This window comes from Cajanus cajan, chromosome 10, assembly GCF_000230855.2.
Source record: "Cajanus cajan strain Asha chromosome 10, NIPB_CcT2T_4, whole genome shotgun sequence".
Taxonomy (NCBI): domain Eukaryota; kingdom Viridiplantae; phylum Streptophyta; class Magnoliopsida; order Fabales; family Fabaceae; genus Cajanus; species Cajanus cajan.
Genome location: NC_138526.1, coordinates 51949864 through 51971245, shown reverse-complemented (window position 1 = coordinate 51971245; position 21382 = coordinate 51949864). Strand labels below are relative to the sequence as shown.

At 27.6% G+C, this 21382-nt stretch overlaps 2 protein-coding genes across 5 annotated transcripts; one reads left to right on the top strand and one right to left on the bottom strand.

The window, feature by feature from the left end:
- Window positions 1-6918: 6918 nt before the first annotated feature.
- Window positions 6919-12890, top strand: LOC109808749 (diphthamide synthesis DPH2 family protein). Of its 4 annotated transcripts, none has more exons than XM_020371870.3 (11): window positions 6919-7107; window positions 7328-7435; window positions 7744-7967; window positions 8265-8373; window positions 8673-9000; window positions 10144-10213; window positions 10310-10377; window positions 10724-10839; window positions 10922-11028; window positions 11779-11915; window positions 12243-12890. In XM_020371870.3, the coding sequence occupies exons 1-11, from the start codon at window positions 7009-7011 to the stop codon at window positions 12479-12481; spliced, it is 1605 nt and encodes a 534-aa protein (XP_020227459.1). In that variant the 5' UTR covers window positions 6919-7008; the 3' UTR covers window positions 12482-12890. The 4 variants fall into 4 exon arrangements, with proteins under 4 accessions (XP_020227459.1, XP_020227460.1, XP_020227461.1 ...); XM_020371871.3 differs by having other exon boundaries at window positions 6980-7112; XM_020371872.3 differs by having other exon boundaries at window positions 7091-7212.
- A 1663-nt stretch (window positions 12891-14553) lies between these two features.
- Window positions 14554-15741, bottom strand: LOC109808962 (uncharacterized). Its single transcript, XM_020372164.3, has 2 exons — window positions 15477-15741; window positions 14554-15068 (listed from the first exon to the last, which is right to left on the bottom strand). Exons 1-2 carry the CDS (start codon window positions 15631-15633, stop codon window positions 14863-14865), a joined length of 363 nt encoding a protein of 120 aa, XP_020227753.1. The 5' UTR covers window positions 15634-15741; the 3' UTR covers window positions 14554-14862.
- Between the last annotated feature and the right edge of the window lie 5641 nt (window positions 15742-21382).

Here is a 21382-nt window from a genome sequence, read left to right as displayed (position 1 = left end):
TGTAAAAATCAATCAATTTGAACGATTTAACTTTAAATTCAGTACATTAACTATTTATATTCAATTTTCTTTAATTTAATATCATAAAAATTAATTTAAAAGATAAAAATTATTGTGAACTTATACACACTATATTAACTAGATCACTCTGCGGCGTTGACACGTTTGACTGACATGAGAGAGTGTGGAGCCAGGTGTTATTGAAGGCTGCAAAATTGAACGGCCAGGAAATGGTTGTGCATGTGACAGAAAAGGCATCACCATCTATAGCCACAGTAAGGGCCAATTGAGGCTAAACATGCGTCAACACTTGGTTGGGTGACTCAAGTTTGCCCATGTTTTGTTTCGACACGGCTTTACTAATTAACTAGAAATAGTATACCATTATGATAGAATGGAAAGTAGTAAGTGGAAGACGAGGATAAGTCATATTTTCAACCTATTATTTCATTTCTATCAAGGCTCAACTCACTTTGCTTGTGGGATGTTAACGTTGATAATTTTACGAGTTAAGATATGCATAAATCTTATCCATATCTTTTCACTAATCACCTCAACCACTAATCATATAGCGACTACTGAGCAATGTTGCTTCAACAAATTTTGAAACTGCAATACTATTTTTTTAATATTTATATAATCATCAAAGTAAAAAGACATCATGTATATCATCTTCCAACTTTTATCGGTAGGTTAATTCTATTAGTCCAATGAAGTGCTATTTCTACACATACAAAACCTTGCATTAGATTATAAAAGAAAAAAAAAAAATACACACTCCAACATATTATAATGTTCTTTTCCTTAAAATTTGAAATAATTTAATTTGTATGCCTATGTTTGGATGGAAAAAACGAGATTTTTTTTATATACATAAAATGGTAACTCCCAATACTAATATCATACTGGAATTACCAGCAGATGTCTACTTGGAGGATATTAAAATAAATAGCGATAATTTTTTATGAAGGAAAAGAAAATAAAAGAAAGTAAAAATTAAGAAAAGTTGATGTTTGGGTTCTAAAAATAAAAAATTTAGCTTTTCTATATATATACTTGAATAAAATGTTACAATCCTTTGTCACAGATAAGTAAGTGGTGAGGGGCAATTATCCAAACATGCATGCTATATCTTACCAGGTTATTACATCTTAACCAACCAATCGGCATAATGGTTAGCTTTTCTATATATATACTTGAATAAAATGTTACAATCCTTTGTCACAGATACAACTAATGATCGCTTGATGATGAAGATGGGTTGAAAGTTGAAAGTTGAAACAACATTTGAAATGAGATCCAAGGAGGCTTGAGAGTGTATCTCATAAATAACACGTTTAAAACCGCAAGTACCTGAGAATCCTTTCAACCATTCACTACGACAATTATGAATGATGATGTCAAAACCCGATGAGCTTCACAGTATTCTCTGGAGGTGGTTGCCATTGCACTAGAATGGTATTAATTTGTAGCAAAGGTGTTATTCTAACAGTATCTCTAAGTGTCTTCATCTAGTTAATAGCTAGTAAACCAAACTTTATCCTTAAAAATTGTTGCATTTCTCGTCTTCTGTGTAAACTCACATGTAATGACGAATATGAGAGTCCATAATCACTAGTTGCATGAAACTTAGTTGCTCATTAATTACAATCAGATATGAGAATTGTGCTTTAAGTAAACTAGTAAAGTGATCAATCATTTTTTTTACGCTAGACAAAAAAGAAAATGGTAACGAATATATGAGTAGTAATTGATGAATACTTTTGACTTATTTTTTAATTAAGATTAAAGAAAGCAAATGCAATTATAGCTAGGTTACGTAAAGAATTAATGAGCACAAATAGGTATAAGAATCCTTTCAAATTTCAATTATCTCTAATATAAATTCATTCAATTTTAAATCTTTCTAATATTCAATTTCACTAAACTAGATTACGCTCAATACATCGACAACCGATCATTTATTACTAATTATAAATAATAATTTCTTAGGCAAACATATATAGCTAGAAATAAGTATTAAATTAAAAAAATCTAAATAAATATATACATTTAAACTTTTTTTTATAGCATCTCTGTATCTCAGGTATATTATAGAGATAGGATGGGTACGAGTTTCATTATATTTGTCTTTATTCTCATACTGTATAATTGTCTCTGTCTTTGTATTCTATACCCATTTTTGTCTTTGTACTTAATGGGTATGAAATTTATATTCCCATCCCAGTTCTCGTTGAATATTAAATATATATGTATTCATCTAGAAATTAATTAAAAATTATAAAAAAAATATTTTTAACATTGAGTAATTATTATAAAATTATATTAATTAAATTTCATTTGACATAAATTTAAAATAGAATAAAAATTATATAAGTATTAAATGAATTTTAAAAAAAATAAATTAAAAATTTTAAAATTTAAAGTATGGAATGAGTAAACATATACCTTTTTTTATCTTTGTACCCAATTTAATAATTCATATCTAATCAAATCAAATATTTTTTATTTGTCAAAATTGAAATAAATTTAAATATTATTTATAAATACGGGTTTACTTGTCCCTAATTATAAATATAACTTTTTATTTTATGTATTAGGTGGTCTATATATTAAGAAAGGAGAGATAAGAGAAGTTTGTGGAGAATCACTTATATATAAATAAAAAATAATATATAAATGTGAGTTAGTTATTAAAATATACCATTAAAGTATAATGTATATATTTTTTTCATAAACTACTTAAATATGATGTCACATTGTAGTTGTAGGACCCGGTTAAAATAAATATAATACTCAATAAGCCTTTAATACATAGAGTTCGATTCCCACATAATAAATAAATAAATAAATAAATAAATAAATATATATATATATATATATACTATTCTTAAACACAATAGATATATGGCAAATTAATAGTTCAGACTATTAATTCTCATTTTTCAAATTGGAAAATCAAACCATAAATCAATCTAAAAAAAAGGTCAATCAAGGAATGTATTAGACAGATATTTTCATGCTATTTTTTTGTTTTGTTTTTATTGAGCTTCAAAACACGTTGTGAATGCGATGTTAACGTTGATAATTTGAGTTAAGCCTTAAGATATGCATAAATCTTATCAACATCTCGTCTGATCGGTTCAAACACTCAAATCATATATTTAGTAAATAATGTTATGTGAACATATTTTGGTTGTGCAGTACTATTTTTACCATAATTTTTTTTTACACCATTTCTTTCTTTTTTATTAAAGAAGAAATTCAGACTCTGATTTTCTTTTCCTGAGAAGTAAAATATATAAACACTTCAATTTGTATGCCTATATATGTTTAGATGGAAAGAAAGAAAATAAAATATGAATAATAATGTATTTTCTTTTATTTATCTAGAGATAAAGTTAATAGATAAATAAATAAATAAAAATAGAAAGAAAAGTTGACTTCCAAATTTTAGAAATAAAAATTCAAAAATTTTCCTTCATTTTACTACAGCCGTAAGAAATGATCGATGGAACAATGTTATTTTTTTTTCATTACTAAGGACCCGTTGAATATATTTCAACTTAAGTTTTTTGTATTCGCAACACTCAGGTTAAGTGATGTAAATTTCTTGTCACTCGTATCGATCTAAATTTATCAATATTTGTTATTTAAATGTATGTTTATAAATAGATTATTTAGGGGAAATGCAAGGGAAGAGTAAAATGTTATTTCTAATAATTTCTTAATTTAATAAATTTTTAAATAAAAATAATAAATTATTATGAAAAAAGATTGAAAAATAATAAATTGACATAAATTCAATATCTTGATATTTTTTTCTTCCGCACTAATATTCTAAAATTTTACCTTAAACTAATTTAACTTGATCTAAAAAAAAAAAAAATCTGATAAAGTATTGAATTCAGACACTGTCTAAACAAGTATGTTAATCACTTTAGCCTAATTCATTAATTGTATTTTATTTATTTTTATAAATATCATAGTATAATTTTTAATATAAAATATTCTCTAATTCCGTTCTCTTTAATATCAAGACCTTTTGATATACACACGAAGTGGACGAGGGATTTTGATTTGGTTTATGCACAATATATATTTGGATTAATAGTACATGGAGATGGAGGGTCCTTTTTTTTTTTTTAACCCAAGTGGGTCCTTTTACTTGGGCTGTGTGAACTTCATACCTACAAATGAAGGGTCCTCATAACCATAACATAAGGCCCAAGGCCCAAGGCCCAAGTCCCCGCTTGTTTGTCCATAATATTTGTCTTGTAACTTGTTCCATCTGCTTCTTTCTCTCATCAACGCCATGTAACTATTTTTTATAACGCGATAAGAGCAATTAAACTGTTTCAACTAAAAATTATTTATTTTAATTAAAACAAATATAACTTTACCTTTGTCCAACTTTTTTTATATTTTGGTTAATATATTTACTTTTTCCTTGTAGTTGTTTCTATTTTGAGTTATAAAAAAATTATAAGTCTTAGTTTTTTATACGTACCTAAAAGTTAAGTTCTAGTCCATAGTGTTATAATATTAGACAAGAATTTATACTGGAATAAGCTTGCAAAACTTTTTGACGGTCATAAATTGCTAAAAAAAAAAGTGTGTAGATTAAAACTTAAGTTTCTTCATATACGGATTAAAACTTAAAATGGAGACAACTATAGAACTAATTGAATAATTTAACCTTATATTTTAATATTGTATTATATAAAAATTATTTCACTTATTTTGAAAAAAAATTATCTATCTATTTAAATATAGAAGATATTATAAAATTATTATCGTTCAATGATATTCTTGTCTAGCTATATTTTTTTAATATTTTACTTAAAAATAAAAAAATTATATTAATTAATTTCTACATTTTTAAAGTAAATAAATAAGAATAAAAAAAATGATTATCAAATCATGTCGTCTATATAAGAACCGATGATCCCTTTGTCAGTACTTTGTCGACGTATATCTTGAATAGTAAATAAAAAATTCTTAGTTATTATTAAACATGTATAAAATTATGGAAATATATATACGTTTAATATAAGTATAGTGAAAAATAATTAATGTGCACGTAGTTGGTGCTATTTCTTTCCTTGCATGGATTCATGGATCTCCATCCTGCATATTTGCGATCAAATTAGAAAATAACTAAGGGATAAGATTATTTGTTAAGCATGATAGAACATGGTATATATTTGTCAAGTGTTAATTATATCATCTCTATTAAGATAATTAATAAAAATTTGTTAATATGATTATAATAAATTTAATATTATTTTATTATAAACTTTTATATATTAAACATAAATTTTCATCTTAAGCGAAGATATTTCTAAAAGTTTTCCTTATCTTTTTATTTAATTTGGTTATTATTTATTATAAGTATTCTTAAATGAAATATTAATATTTTAAATAAATTATTAATAAATAAAATAATTTTGTATTATAATATAAATTATTTGTTATAAATTTAAAATATTACTTATAGGTTTAAAAATATTTATTTAATATTTATACAAATTTTACATATAGTGTATATATTCAAACATAATACTTATTTATATTTTATTTATTATAAATTTAATTATATAAAAATATGTTTATTTATTACATAAGTTAGTACTAATTTATACTAAGTAAAAAAATTGTTTAATTACTTATGTAGATGTCTTTTTGTTCACTCGATATTGTACTTAATATATATCAACACATTCTATATATTCTTTTAGTTTATTTAGTTTAAAACTTATGTTTTTAATCATCAAAATATTAAAAAATATTATTTTGATTTCTCAAATTAAAAAATTATCATTCCATTTTTATAATTTAAAAAAAAAATTATTTTAGTCACTAATATTATAACTGACGATAACACATCGAAAGAAACTAAAATAATAATTTTTGATATTTTGAAAGTTAAAAAATAAATTTTAATTTTGAAGGATAAAAATAATATTTTTTAAAATTATAAGAACTAAAAATACAAATTTAAAATTTGAGAAAAAATATAATTTAAAATTGAATTACTAAAAATATATTAAAATATTAAAATAATATATTAGAATTCAAGATGTATAACTTATTTTTAAAAAAAGAATAATCTACGTAAGAATCAATATTTGATGTGAAAGCAATTTTTTTTTTTTGGAATGCAATTAAAATCAAGCCCCCATTCCAAATAGCCTATAAACAACGTATTTAATTTTACCTTATGATAAATATGCTTGTGAGAGTGTTTGAGTGAATTTATAAAAATATCTTACAACTGATTCATAAGATTTTTTAAGTTATTTGCATAAGTTGTTCGATATATATTTTTTTAAATAATATTTTTTCAAATTATTTTTAAAAAAATATATACTTTAAAAAATAAAATATACTTATAATTATTGATTAGCAATCAACTTTAACAATTGTAATAAAATCAAATTTATTATAATTTTAATCATTTTTATTATAACGTTTTATTCTCTAAAATACAAATTTCTAACTTTAGAATAGTGAAATCCCATTTTTCACAACAAAATATTGTATTTGGAATGATATTATTTATTAAAAATGCATATATTTTCTATATATAAATTAAGTCTTAAAAATACTTTAATGTTAAATAATTATATTGAGAATTGAGGATATTTTAGGAAAATACATTTTAATTATAAAAATAATATTTTTAGTAAAATAAAATACGCGAACTTGTATAGCCAGCCACAGTTTCAAATCTTATTCCAAATGCGAAACAGTAATTCCAAATAAATTAACTAAACCTTTTATAATTATAATATTATACATAAATGACTAGTTAATTGTTCCCATTTCAACAAGTAAACTACCACAAATCTTATTATAAAGATAAGTTTGAAGCTGGCTTAGCCTAATAGTAATTTCGGTAGATATAGGAAGATTTAGTTTTCAATCTTTAATTTTTTAGCGATAGAAATATTAAGATAAGATTAAGAATAATAAAAATTAAAAAACGAGAAATGAAGAAACTGAATGATTCTTCTTCGGGTGTGGCTTACCGAAAAACCCTACAGAATATTTAGAGAGGGCATAGGGCGAGCACGACGCCGTTTCAGAGCGACAACGAACGAGGTTAAGTTCAGTGCTTCAATTCAATTCTATTCAAAATTTGTATATGTTTACTTAATTACTTAATGCCTTCAAAGATTCAGCTCCTCCACCACGTTTGATGTTACAGTATGCATCATTTGGCAATTGCCATGCCATTCTTAAAACCAAAACTCATCATGCTTGTGCTGTGCCTATTGTTGCAATTGTCTTACCCTTTTCTTTATATTTAATGTTGCCACAGGAAAGGACTGCTTTTCACCTTTGGTCAATGGATTTTGAATCAAATTATGATATTGCAGCCTCTGCCCAATTCATTCACACTCACAACTTCACCAGAGTTGCTTTACAAGTAAGACCCTCTTTCTCAACTCATTTCCTTTCAGCTTTCGCTAAATGTTAGAATTCTTTTAACCTCATTAATAGTTAAGAGTCTAGCTAAAACCTTGTTTGGGTTGCTGTGAACCCTGGAAAAAAAAAAAAAAAAAAAACTAGCAAATGACAAGCTTTAAAATTGCAAGTTCTATGCAAAGGAATACAAGTACTTGTCCTTTTTAACACTACCTCTACTTCTAAAATTTGAATTTTGAAGGTTTCTATGTAGTAGGGGTTATTATTATACTTTGCTCAGCTGCAAGGATATTCTTGCATGAATTTCAGTTTCCAGATCATCTCCTAAAAGATTCAACAAGAGTGGTCACTGCTCTGCGCAAGAGACTTCAATCATTGAAAAAATGTGATGCCACAGGAAGTGGGCATGAAACGGATGTAGGGTTGTTTGTGATGGCAGACACGGCCTATGGTAGCTGTTGTGTTGATGAAGTTGGAGCATCACACATTAATGCTGATTGTGTCATACATTATGGACATACATGTTTTAGCCCGTGAGTACTTCTAAAACATATTTTAAATGTTGAATTTGATCTTATTATAAATCCCGTGTCTTTCTTTCCTCATATATGATTGTAGAGTGTAGAGATGTATTTTGATATAATCATAGCCATATGTGTATGATACGCCCAGTCATTAACGCTGATACTTTGAAAGTTTCTTTTCGATTTTTTCTTGAGTACTTCTATTCAAATGTTCTAACAGTGTATGTGGCACCAATTGGTTGCTTAGTTTAAGGGGTTGACATTCTATTTCATACGCTTCCATTGAATCCTCTTTTCTCTGTGCAGGACAACAACTCTACCAGCCTTTTTTGTTTTTGGGAAGGCTTCCATTTGCGTAGCTGATTGTGTTGAAAGTATGTCAAAATATGCTTTGGCAAATAGTAAGCCTATCATGGTATAACTTTCTTTTAATCGTTTCTGGATTTCTATTTATATCAATTGACTGAATTTTGTAATGTATAGGAAATAATGTAGCTGCAATTGACCCCTAGTAATAATTGTTCAGACTATGAACTGGACTTTCACATCTTTATGAAGTGTTTTTTTGGCCAATTTACATTACTTTGCAAAAATTGCTGATTTTTCCAGCTTTTCCACAAACATAGAGAAGAGAAGTTTATAGGTATTTTCATGCCATACAAGTTTCTGACATTTATGTGTTTCATGGACCATCTGCTTCCATTCTGAGCGCAGGTCCTTTTTGGGTTGGAATATGCACATTCAATGCAACAGATTAAAGAAGCACTGTTAGAATCATCAATGTCATGCAGATTTGACGCTAAGCCAGAAGTTCACTTTGCTAATGTTCCATCTTCAGTTATGTTTCCATCAAAAGATATTAAAAAGATAAATGGGCTCCAAGAACAAGCCAGTGGGGCAAGTGGGACTACATGTAGCATTGGAGGATTGACTTGGAAATTACCTGAGGGACAAAGCATGGATGACTACTTGCTCTTTTGGATTGGACTTGACGACTCAGCTTTTGCTAATGTTGTGCTCACATTCAATGCCTGTGAAATAGGTTGATAGTTTCCTGTCCTTTGTGAAATTTTCCGTGTATCTACTATCTGTATTTTTCTGATTTTCTTAATGCGCTACAACATCTATATGTTGTATTTGCTTATAAAAATTTATCATTCTCATGTAACTGTTATTCCCTTGCATAAAGTGCTTATGTCAGTCATTGTTTTTGAGATCCCCATTAAGATAATGATATCGCATGATCCTGCAATCTTTGGAGCTAGATGTGTGCTGGATTGGTTGTGGGATGGCGACTTTGTGAGATTGACAATATTGCCCTATAGGATTACTTGATTGGCTATCCAATCTGATCCTATTTCTGGCAGGCTTTCCAGGTCAAATTTCATTTCTTGGTATGAATAACCCACCATTTCAAACCCAATCTTCACATTATTTGTATGTTTTGAAGCTCGTTCTAGTCTTGTGACCAGTGCCCTTCTCTGACATAAAAATCTAATTGCTCATTCACAGTTGTTCAATCCTTTTGGCCTTGACTCCTGGGCAGCACCTCTGCCTTTGGTTCCAGTTTCTCTTTCCCGTGCTCTCTGGTGTTGGGTTTGCACTTTTCTGCTCCCCGATGACTATCCCGATTGGGGCTATTTGTAGGATTTACTAGAATAGTAGCCTAGTAGAGTTAAACACTTGGATTATTTATGTTTTTGCTTCACAGTTTTATATTTATATTTCTAATGAAAAAAATTGTGTGACTAATTATGAGTTGTATTGGATCTTGTGCTTATGAATTTTTAGTTTAAGTTTAGTTCAATGGTGTGGTTTGTAGGTTATTTTCTTTGTCAGTATTACTTTCTATGCACATGCATATGTTTAAGTATACTTTTGCATTTTTTAGGATCCGACAGTCCCTTCCCAAACCTACTTTACTTAAGATTTCAATTTTGACAACATTGATGTCAATTACTCCATTTAATAATTTGGCTATGTAACTTATGCTTTACATTAAATTTCTATCATGGAATGGCCTTAGGAAAGTAGGTAAACCGATGTCATGTTTTGTCGTGCATCTAACAAAAGGATATATATCTTGGGAAGCTAATTTTCCCCAAATTATTACATTGTTTTAATTTTTCTTTTACACCTATAATATGCATCTCGCTTACAAAAAATGTGATTCTGTTGGTTTTAGTCAGATATGATGCAAATGAAAAGCAAATGGTGACAGACTTGTTTCAACAAAGGAGGATTCTTAAACGGAGGTATGTATCAATATAAATGCACTACTCTGGTTGTGTAAGACATCTTTATGAATTTAAAAATGACTAATGTAGGGTAAATGGGTAATGACTATGCAGATATTACCTGGTGGAGAGAGCTAAGGATGCTAATATTGTTGGGATTTTAGTAGGAACTCTTGGTGTTGGTATGTTTTACTGTCAAAATTTCAGCTTTTTATGCACGGTTATTACTAAAGTAAAGTAACATGAGCATATACAGAATTGTACAGTCACATTCCTTGTGAAGCATTGTAATAATGCAAATTTCCCAAATACATTTGATTTGAATGTTGTCTAGTGAGAAAGGATCTCTAGAGTGAGTCCTTATTGTAAATAACCTTGGATGAAATGAAAAGAATACTTGCCTGTCTTGAGGAACATTATTCTGTAAGATAAGGAATCATTTGATTATTGCCTACGATTACAGACTATTATTTTCTTGTTTTTACAAGAGAAATGGGATTTAGTTTAACATACTGCATATTGATGCAGCTGGTTATCTTCATATAATCAATCAGATGATGGAGCTCATTACAGGGGCAGGCAAGAAGGCCTATACTTTGGTTATGGGAAGACCAAACCCAGCTAAACTTGCTAACTTTCCAGAGGTGAAGTTTGTTACATTCTTGTTATATACTTCAGTCTACCTTTATGTCTGAAAACTTGCTAACAGAGTTTGATTTTCTCCAGTGTGATGTTTTTCTATACGTTTCTTGTGCCCAAACTGCTCTGTTGGATAGCAAAGAGTATCTAGCTCCTGTTATTACTCCCTTCGAAGCCATGATAGCTTTCAATAGGTACACTATCGTAGTTAAATATACTTATATATTGAAAATTGTCTATTTGCTTGTGCTCTTATAGATTGTTGATTGTTTTATAATTGCCTCTTTTTAATTTATTTTAAATTTATGGTTATAGTAAATGGATAATAACCTCTGGGAAATAATGAAATATTCTATCTATTGGCTGCTAACTTCCACGTTAGCTTTGAACCTTTTTAACTTCCAGAAACTCAAGACTCATTCACTCTGCTTCGCATCGATGCATGAAATACTAAGTTATAATTTCTTTTCTAATTAATTTTCAATTTTTCATTTAACTACAACTGTTTTATAGAAAACTTTGATCTGGTCACTGTCTCTGTACTCAACGGTGATGGATGAATATGTAAGCTGTAAATTCCCAAATGCACTCACCTGTTCACCAAGTCACTTTTAGCCTGTCAAATGCCCTGTCTTTCATATTTCTGGGTCTTGGTAGAAAACCAGTTATGCTTTATTCTTCATCATTTGGTTTCATTGGACAGTCATTGTTGTGTCTTATACATGGTTTTTTCTATGAAAATGTATAAGATTTTTTAATTGTGATACCTATATATTTTTTATTTTTTATGGTCTCTACTGCAGATGGATTGTGATATATTGATATATTTATAGGCTTATAGCTGAATATTGGAATATGTAACTTTTTCTCCCCAAATTTTACAATTATGACTTTATGATTTACACTTCTTAATTTCTGATGCAACCATATTAATCTATTTCCAGGGGAAGCCAGTGGACAGGAGCCTATGTAATGGAATTTCGAGATCTAATTAATTTGCCTGAAATGGAAGTTATTGACCAGGAAGAAGCGCGGTTTTCATTCTTGAAAGGTGGATATGTTGAAGATTTTGAAAATCAAGGTGGTTTCTATTCCTTGCTTCTATGCTTGCAACTGCATGATACTTTAATAAAAGATTCAGTTCAATTGTAATTCCACCATATTAGAACATCTAAACAGGCATGATATTTTTGCTCTTTCACATGATACAAAAATTTCAGCTGCCATAACCCAAAAATTGTCGCACCACGATTGTACAGATCCATTTTACCTTTTTTTAAGTGGGTAGAAAGTTGTTTTCTTCCTGTACATATAATAATACTGGTAGTAATTGGGTTGTTTATTCTGTTTTACCAAATAAGGTCATAAATATATTTATTTTCTAAACCCCAAGTTTGTATTTCATCAGAAAATGTTGAGGAAGAAAGAGAAGTTCTTTCTTTAGTAAATGCAACAGAGAAGGCGCTGCAGTTGCGGAATAACTCTAATGCTCTAATGAAAGGGAATGCTAGATCAGGAGCAGAATTCTTGGCAAATCGTTCTTATCAGGGTCTGAATATGCCCAGTGAGAACAACTCTCCCGAGCCATATCTCATAGGAAGAAGAGGAAGGGCATCTGGGTACGAGGATGAGAAGAACAAACAATAATAATCTGTGACAACCGACTAAGAGGGAGGACAATACAGGCTTTAGAGTTTTAGTAAATACTAAATGAGAACTAGTAAGAATTTCGACGATGACAAGGGAAAGGAGTTTAGTAACAGTCCTTGGTTGTTGTTGAGCCTAGTGAATGGAGCATCTTGTGCATTTTGGGTGGTGAGTTTGATAAGGCACAAACAGCTGTTGCACCAAATGATTTTGAATGCTTTTAGCAGGCAAGCCTGCTCCATGGCATGATGGAACTTGCAGCTGTACTTTCACCTTTGTAAGTTGTTCACGGATGTCTTCCTAGGTGCTCAAGAATCATATAGAAATACTGTTGCATTACATGCACAAAATTTAACATATTCTGCTTGCTTTATTTTAGATTAATCATATATCTTATTGTGTTTCCTTATACTTCACATTATGCTAACTGAACTAACTTGGACTATTTTATAAAAGCGATTCAATTAACTGAATGACTTTTTTTTATATTTACTGTAGTTCGGTTGTACATACTATATTTTCAAATAATCAAACAAAATCGAGCTGTTTTATAAAAGTAATTCGATTACCTGAACAACTTTTACAAAGTGGTTTGATTTAGTTATTTATTTTCAAAATAATTCGGTTTTTATAAGGTGGTTTGGCTTGATTTTGAATTGGTTTAGTTCGGATTTTCTTGCATTGGAGGAGAGAAATAACTTGAATTATTGTTATAAATGCAATTAATCATTATTATTATTATCATCTTTTGGTTGTTATCTTCAACGCATTTATTTGAATTTTGTGGGGTAAATAAGTTTGCAAGTTTGACAAATGGAAGTCTATAGCATGCGTTAAATTCCTTGTTCGGATGTTTAGCAAAATCCATGTCTATAAAATAAGCAGGCGTAAAATTTTAGGGACGACAATTTATGGATAGAAGTCTAAATTAGCATTCTCTAATAAAAGCTTAAGGTCATAATCAATTTCACGCTTTTACTGTTTTAAAGTACGAGCAACTATTAAATGATACTAATTGGGGGGATCAATGCTAATTACACTACCTTCTAGCGTGTTCAGTGACGTTAATATTTATTACTAGATTGTCGTTGAAGAAACCATAATATAAAATTTAGTCGAATAAGAATTTTTAGCCACTTGTTTGACTATGAGCAGGATTCCTACGTTCTTTCAAAAGAAAAATGTAAAAGGTTTATTAAAACTTAAAAAGTTTCAAGTCCCAAAAAGTGGCTAAAATATTATTCTTTTGCATCAGGTGTGAACATGTATGTAAGAGGGGAAATTAGTGCAGAAAAAATTCGTTGAAGTGTAACTTTACGTACATCACTGATTTCACTTTTCCACATTATCCTTTATAATTTAATGGCAACTCAGTAAAAGATGGATAATGAAATCCACTAATAGAACAAAGAACCAGTTTATTTGAAACAAAAAAATTATGAATAGACCAAATGTCATGTTCTTAGATATATATAGGCAGCAAGAACAATCCGTAACTACAAATAGATAATGCCTCAAAATTTGTCCTGCTAAGAATATGATTTATAGTCTAATCGACATAAATTTACGGGAAAAAAATCGAATTAGACTAAATTTTATCTTAAATAAGTATAATTTAAATATAAGATCTAAATCGGACTTATTTACATGACAAACATATTATTTTTAATTTTAACTAAATATTTATAAATAAAAAAAATCAGTGTAACTGAGTTTCAAATAGGCCCAACCTGGCCTAAGTTTACTACTGATCAAACAATAAGCTCTTTAACGAGTTTTCTAATTTACTCCATCTCTAAATGCAATATTGAACCCCAAAACAAGATTACCTTTAAATTACTAATTTGTTTTAAGGTTGTGTGAATAATTTATATAAACTTAAATATAAGTTATAAGTTACTTAAATAATCAGTGTATTTTAATGACATAAAAAAACCCTTTATGAAGTTTTTCTAGTCTCGGTAATTCATTAGTTAATAAATTAATTAATCAATACATCTCAAACAAAATTTAGCAAAAACAGCAATAAACATGTAAAAAAAAGGGATTTAGAATAAATAAATAAGAAAAGATACAGACACAAATAAAAATTTGTTTGATTGAAGTGGGTGGAAGCAGAAGAAAACAAAAGTGTGCGAAATACTTCATAAACGCCGTTGGACAAAACCCAGTACGATCTACAACCACGAAAACACCCCAGATTTTAATTTTAATTTTAATTTTTTATTTTTGCATTGTATCAGCAGCCTCCTCACCACAAAATTATATTTGAAAATTAGGAGAGAGAAAGAGAGAGGTTGATGAGATTTTGTGTTGCTGAAAGTCCCAACACATGTTGAGTACAACTACTATTCCAAGGTACAAGGTTGTTGAATCTAATCTTAGTATGAACACTCCATTCTATGCACACGGTCTCTCAAAATCCCGTTATACAAAGCCATTCTGTTCGCTTGCATGCCACTGCTTTCCGATGTTTCATGCCTGCAGTTCCTTGATACTCTCTTTTCCTCATTCCTTTCTCTTCCATCCTTCACATTTTCTGCAAATTTTACTTTCTTCTTCTTCTTTCTCTCCCTTTTCTTTTCCTCTGAAAACCATGTCACACTCACAATTTATGTTAGCTGAATCAATACTCAAAACTAGTGAGAATTTAGGTGAGTCAAAAATCAAAATCACTACTAGGCAGAATCTAGTTTTTGTTTTTTTGGTTTTCGGGTGTGTTTGATTTCTATTTAAGGAAAAAAAAAAAACTGTTTTTAGTCTCAAAATGCAACTGTTTTCAAAGAGATGGTGAAGATTGGTAAGAGACACAAAACTGTATAAAATTTGGAGAGAAAGTAGAACAAAATGAAAATTAAAAAAAAAAAAACCAAGAAAAATCTCTGATCTCATAACTGTTTATGTTTTTCAGTTTTTGATTTTAGAAATAATTGTGTGTAGTTGTTGTAAGAAAGATATTTTGTAAGGAAAATGAGGAAGAGAATGAAAAATTTACCTGAATACAAGCAAGAGCGTAAGGTGGGTTTGTTAGGATGGTGAATTTGAAATGATGATGGGGTGGCCTTGTGCCAAGAGAAGGCAACATAAAACAGAGTTGTTGAGAGAAGCATGGCAGTGGTGAGAACAAGACCTTGTGAGATGATAGAAGTCATCTTGTGTTGTGTTGTGTTGTGTGAAAGAAAGAGAGAGGACTTAATTATAGTTCTTTTGACCAGAAAAAAAGGAAGAGGTGAGTGATGAGAAGGTGTCACGGGTAGATGAGAAATATATAATATGAAAAGGAGTTAGAAATATGTGGTAAGATGATAAATAGAAGAAAAACAATGGCAGTAGTTAATTGGTGATTGTGATATGAGTATCTAGATTTCTCTATGAAGCGGTGTATGTAACTTGTGTTTGGTTTTGCTTTTGCTTTTGGGTTTGAGTTATGAAGGAAAATTAATTTTTTTTTTTACATCCAAGACATTTTTACATTTTGAAAAAATATATGAAGAAAAAAAAAATGATGATATAAATTTAGAGTGTGAGTATTTTATTTATTTAGTTGTGAAAAGAAAATCATCTTATAATAAAAAGAATTAGAATTAGAAGGAACCAAATGATGCATGCGGTGGCGGTTCCTTGCGTGTCTTGTCTTCTCCTGTCAGGTGGGGTCACACTCAACGACCACCACCTTAACATTGTTTTCTGTCAATAAAAAATCTGTAATATTGAGTATGAAATAATAATATTATACATATTTTAGCTACCTTTCTAGTTCTAAACCTTAATTATATTTTTGGTGATCATGAATTCACTTGCAAGGTTTTGTCTTTATTAATAATTTTTTTCATAGACATTAATTATATACCTGTGAATACATGATTGGAAGGATTTTTAATTTTTTTTAATTGAGTTAGATATATTCTTAGTTGACATCATTTGAAAGATTCATTTAAGACTAGTCAAAAGGTAAGGTGAATTTGGACGAGTTAACGTTTTTTTATCTTTCACTCAAAATTTGGAGTGAGAAAAGAAGAATAAAAGAATTCTTTAAAAAAGAATTGATTAATATTGTCTAAAATTTTGAAAAAAAATAATTTTAGAATTTAAATTGAAAAAAGAATTAAAAGTATGAAGTAGTTTATGACATTCATTTAAATTTATGTTACTAAATTTTTTAAAATTGTATGAAAAAATAATATATCAAGATAAGGTTTACAAAAAAGTTATAAACAGAATATAAAAAGGAACTTAAACAATTGACAAAAGTTACTTTATGTAGTGTCTTTAACAAAAAAAATTTGCTTCCAGAATAATTTATTCAATTCGGTCAACAAGGTATTATTTCACTACCTATATGATTTTATTTTTTTTCAATGTAAATAAAGATAGAAATTATAAACTCTTTGCAGTTGAATCAAATGTTTTTCCAATACTACTAATTACTAAATATAAACGAATCATATAATTTTTTATCTTATTTTTTAAACTATTACATCTCAACAAAATTATAACTACTCTAAATTATTTAATTTTTAATTACAAATTAGTTATTAATACTATGTAACTTATATCATTATTTTTATTCTTTAAATCTTTATATTTATTTTATTATTTTTTATTTAAATTTAAATTTAAATTTTTTTAAAATAAATATAGAAACAGAAACCCTAATCGAATATAAAAGTAAAAATTTAGAAAGTTTCTGTTATAATATTTAATTTGGTTACATCTATCAGTAATATAATAAGATGTTTAAAACATTTTAAATTTTCAAGTTATATACTTAATGTATAATGTAATACTATTAAAAGATAAGCTTTTACCAAATATATTTCAATTTCAGTGTCGAATTCAGTTGTTACACGTAGAGGACTAAGTATATAATATAAGAAGATGATAGGAGCATAGAATTAAGTGAATGAATCATTTGATTTGAAGACATTTTGACGCGTGTTGTGTTATGCAAATAAAGGACAACATATTATCCTAACGGTTCAACCGAATGTCACGCGTGTACGGACCAAAATCTACATACTTCTAATAAAATTGCAGAATAGTCTACTTATTCATTGGGTCACTAATGATTGATAGTTATATTTTGTTTTAATAATTTTTATTTTAATACGATAAAAAATATATTTTGTGGCTGAGATTTTATACCGTTTGTGCTAAAATGTATAAAAATAATGTTTTAATATCGACATTCTGTTTGAAGTTTGATCGATATTCTGAAGAAAAAAAAAATGTAACAGATATAGATGATACACGTAATAAATTTTGTGATTAATGTAAATTTTAAAAAAATTTTAAATAATAATTTATAAACATGTATTATAAAATTAAATTATTATTAAATTAAAAATTATTTTTTATAATTAATATTTAATTTATTCATAAAAATTGACTGATGTGCTATCGAAGAACCTAAATTAGAATTTAATAATTTTTTATCCATCAAGATTTAATAATAGAAAGGTATGAATAAGATAATAATCACAATTAAATAATACTAGTTTAATACTAGTTTAAATCAATTTGTTACATTGATTTTGAATTAATTTGACCAATTCTTGAATTTTTATTTGTTAACAAACTATTCATCATATTAATCTCAATCAAATTAATCGAAACGATCATTGAGCCCAATTTTCAAAACAATGATAAAAATTAGATGTTGCATGTACCTAAACTTTGAGCAAGGTAACTAGACTTTACTTATATTAATGACGATAGTTTAAATAATGAAGGATTCTTTATAAAAAAAATTTAAAATTTTTTTTGTTAAGGATTTTTTTAAAATATATATTTGAATAATGTGTGGAAATTTTAAATTTTAAATTCTAAAATATATTTCATAAAATAAAATATGAAGCCATTAAATGTGTAACAAATTCTCAAAACTAGTTTTTAAAAATGTTAAAATTTCAACACATTTCACAAATTATTTTTCAAGAGTGTTAATTTTATATATGTTAATTAATACTTTCAAAAATTAATTTTTGAAAAATATGTAATATTTCACATCTTTAATTTAATCTCATTTTTCATCTCATGATAGAATCTCAGTAAAAACTTATTGATTTGCATGAAAAAATGATATTAGTAACTATAATTAATTAATGACAACACTTCAAAGACATTGCTTTTGGAGGATGATAACATTAAAAAGCAGTGAACTCTACTACTGAAACTCATGTTGAAAGATAGCAAGACAGAATTATTGAAAAAAAAATACATACAACACAAATTTTGTGAAATATAGATGATGAGGTATCTGTTGATAAACTTCAATGCATGTATTATCAAAGTAAACTGTTTTGAAATCTTATTTTCGACCATATATTCAAAGTATATATAGTCTACAGAATAAGTTTTCAAAATGTAAAAAGAAGTTAAATTTTAAAAAATAATCTATGTATGTGCGAGTATGTGCAATTAATATATATATATATATATATATATATATATATATATATTTTATGTACAATATTCTAATAATTTATTTTTCAATTTGTAAGTTTGTAATACATGTACAAATAAATTTTAATTTGGATACTATTAAAGTGATTCATTTAAGATATGTGTGATTTAATTATATTTTTAGTTTTTTAAAATTTGAGGTTTATGATTTTTTTTAGTTTTTAAAATTTAAAATTTATATTTTTAAGTTCCTAAAATATAAAGATTATTATTTTAATCAATCAAATTTAAAATACATGTTTTAGTCCTTTATATATATATATATATTATTTTAATTTTCTTTTCAAATATTATTAATTAATTTATCGCACAAAATTATTTTATTAATTTTATTATCATGAAATATCACCAACTAATATTATAAAATTATCTTAATCTATTATTGATAATTATGTTATTATTAATGTCAGTGAAAACATCACTAAGTTTTAAGATGCTTATTTCTTTAATGTGTGTCTTGTAATGTGTGTTGCTTATTTGGAGTCTCGTGTCTAACTATACATTATATGTATACTTCAAAATATAACAAAATAGATATAATAAATGTGATGTGTTTGTAAGACTACTCTACCACGTCAGCTTTTATTATGTCTAAATTTGATAAATATTATATATATATATATATATATATATATATATATTATTTTATATTCATTCATCCAATTTAATTAATAATATATTAATTCAATTACTTATAGTATATTATATTTGGGTACGCGTTCTTTTAAATGTATAATTTTTCACTTTTTAATGTAAGAATTGAAAAGTAACGAAGATATTATTTTGAATTAAACCAGCGTTTAAATGTTTTTGATGTCAAATCAAATACATATCAAATACATGATTACTTGTTAGTTTTGGCTCATATTATTTTCAAGTAAATTTTAAAACATTAATTAAAAATTTATAATTTAGATAAGAGTGGGATTTTTATGTTTCAACTCACAGGGACGGAGCCAGGATTTCAATACTGGGGGTGCCATATAGGGGGTGCCATATAGTAATATACATATGAGTTTATATTAAAAATAGGGGGTGCCATATAGTAATATATATGTATATAAAAAAAAATTAAAATTGTTGGGGGGGCCGTGGCACCCGTAGGTCCCCCCTTGGCTCCGTCCTTGGTTTCAAGGAACTATAAATTATAATATGCGAGTAAATATTATAATGTTTTTTTATTATATCTTTCTATTAAAAACTATGAATTTTTTACTAGGATTAATCAAGAAAAGATCTTTCCAAGTTACACAGTACAAAATCAATTACACAAGTTAATTTTTTTTGTTTTTAAATTAGACATTAAACGATGAAAAGAATCCACAAATATAAAAATTTTGTAAATGGCATGTCAAATTTACTGTATCCAGATATTTCGATACTAATGAAATATACTACTGTACCAATATTTGTTATTTTGTTTGGGGCATTGTGCTACCATCTTTGCCATAGCAGCACGTGGAGTAACTATATCCATGAAAATCATGTTGAATATGAAATATATATACACACATTAGACAAATACAACTGAGCAATGTGTAGTGTCAGTTTCTCAGACAACTTCAAAATACAGTTACCATTTACCAAGGAACATTGTTAGAAAACCGGGTATACATTCATAAAAACAAAGCTAAAAACAAAATTTATTGCTAAATTATCTGGAAATTAGGCCTGAGCACGGGGCGGGTTCAGACGGATTCGGATTGAAATTATTAAGTCCAATTCAAATCGATCCAAAAAAAAAAAAAACTCATTTTCAATCGTGAACAGTGTTTCGAGTTTGTCAAGTTCGGGTTTTCGGGTCTCGGGTTAGTCGGATTGGGCCATATTGGGCCTAATATTTTTATTTTTTATTTTTTTCTTCTCTCTCACAATTCCTTCATGGCTCATGATATATACACCTCCTTTTTTTTTATAAGTACACTTCCTTCTTTTAAAAAAAATTATAAAATATTATAATTTTTTTTAAAATTTTTTTAATTTTACACTTTCAACTTTTAATTTGCTATTTTCTTCTTCTTATTCACATACTTTTTTTTTCTTTCAATTTTCACATGCTACCAAAATAGGTGAGGTGAAGGAAAAATAAGGGGATGCATATAAAAATTGAAAAAAGGAGGAAAGATATGTGAAAAAAAGTACTAAATTAAATATTGTGGATGTAAAATTAAAAAATTTAAAACAAAATTAAAAATATTTTAAAATTTTAATTATTTTTTTTTGAAAAGGAGGTGTACTTATAGAAAAAAGGAGGTGTATATATCATGAACCTTCCTTCATCCATATTCATGTCCTCCTCCATCGTCACCGTTTCCGATTTCTTCAACTATTCGATTAAGGGTAAGTGCCTTTCATTCAAAGTTCCTTCCTTTTGCTTCAAAACTTGACTTGAAGGTGTTTGTTGATGGAACCCAATGGAATGTTCTCTGCCTTGGT

Excerpts from the sequence above, each read along its gene's own strand:
- LOC109808962 (XM_020372164.3), bottom strand. The coding sequence starts at position 15,633 with ATGACTTCTATCATCTCACAAGGTCTTGTTCTCACCACTGCCATGCTT. Across the intron at positions 15,069-15,476 it reads ACGCTCTTGCTTGTATTCAG|AGGAAAAGAAAAGGGAGAGA; the intron begins GTAAATTTTTCA and ends CATGGTTTTCAG.
- LOC109808749 (XM_083065102.1), top strand. The coding sequence starts at position 7,205 with ATGTTACAGTATGCATCATTTGGCAATTGCCATGCCATTCTTAAAACC. Across the intron at positions 7,436-7,743 it reads TCACCAGAGTTGCTTTACAA|TTTCCAGATCATCTCCTAAA; the intron begins GTAAGACCCTCT and ends CATGAATTTCAG. Across the intron at positions 7,968-8,264 it reads GGACATACATGTTTTAGCCC|GACAACAACTCTACCAGCCT; the intron begins GTGAGTACTTCT and ends TTCTCTGTGCAG.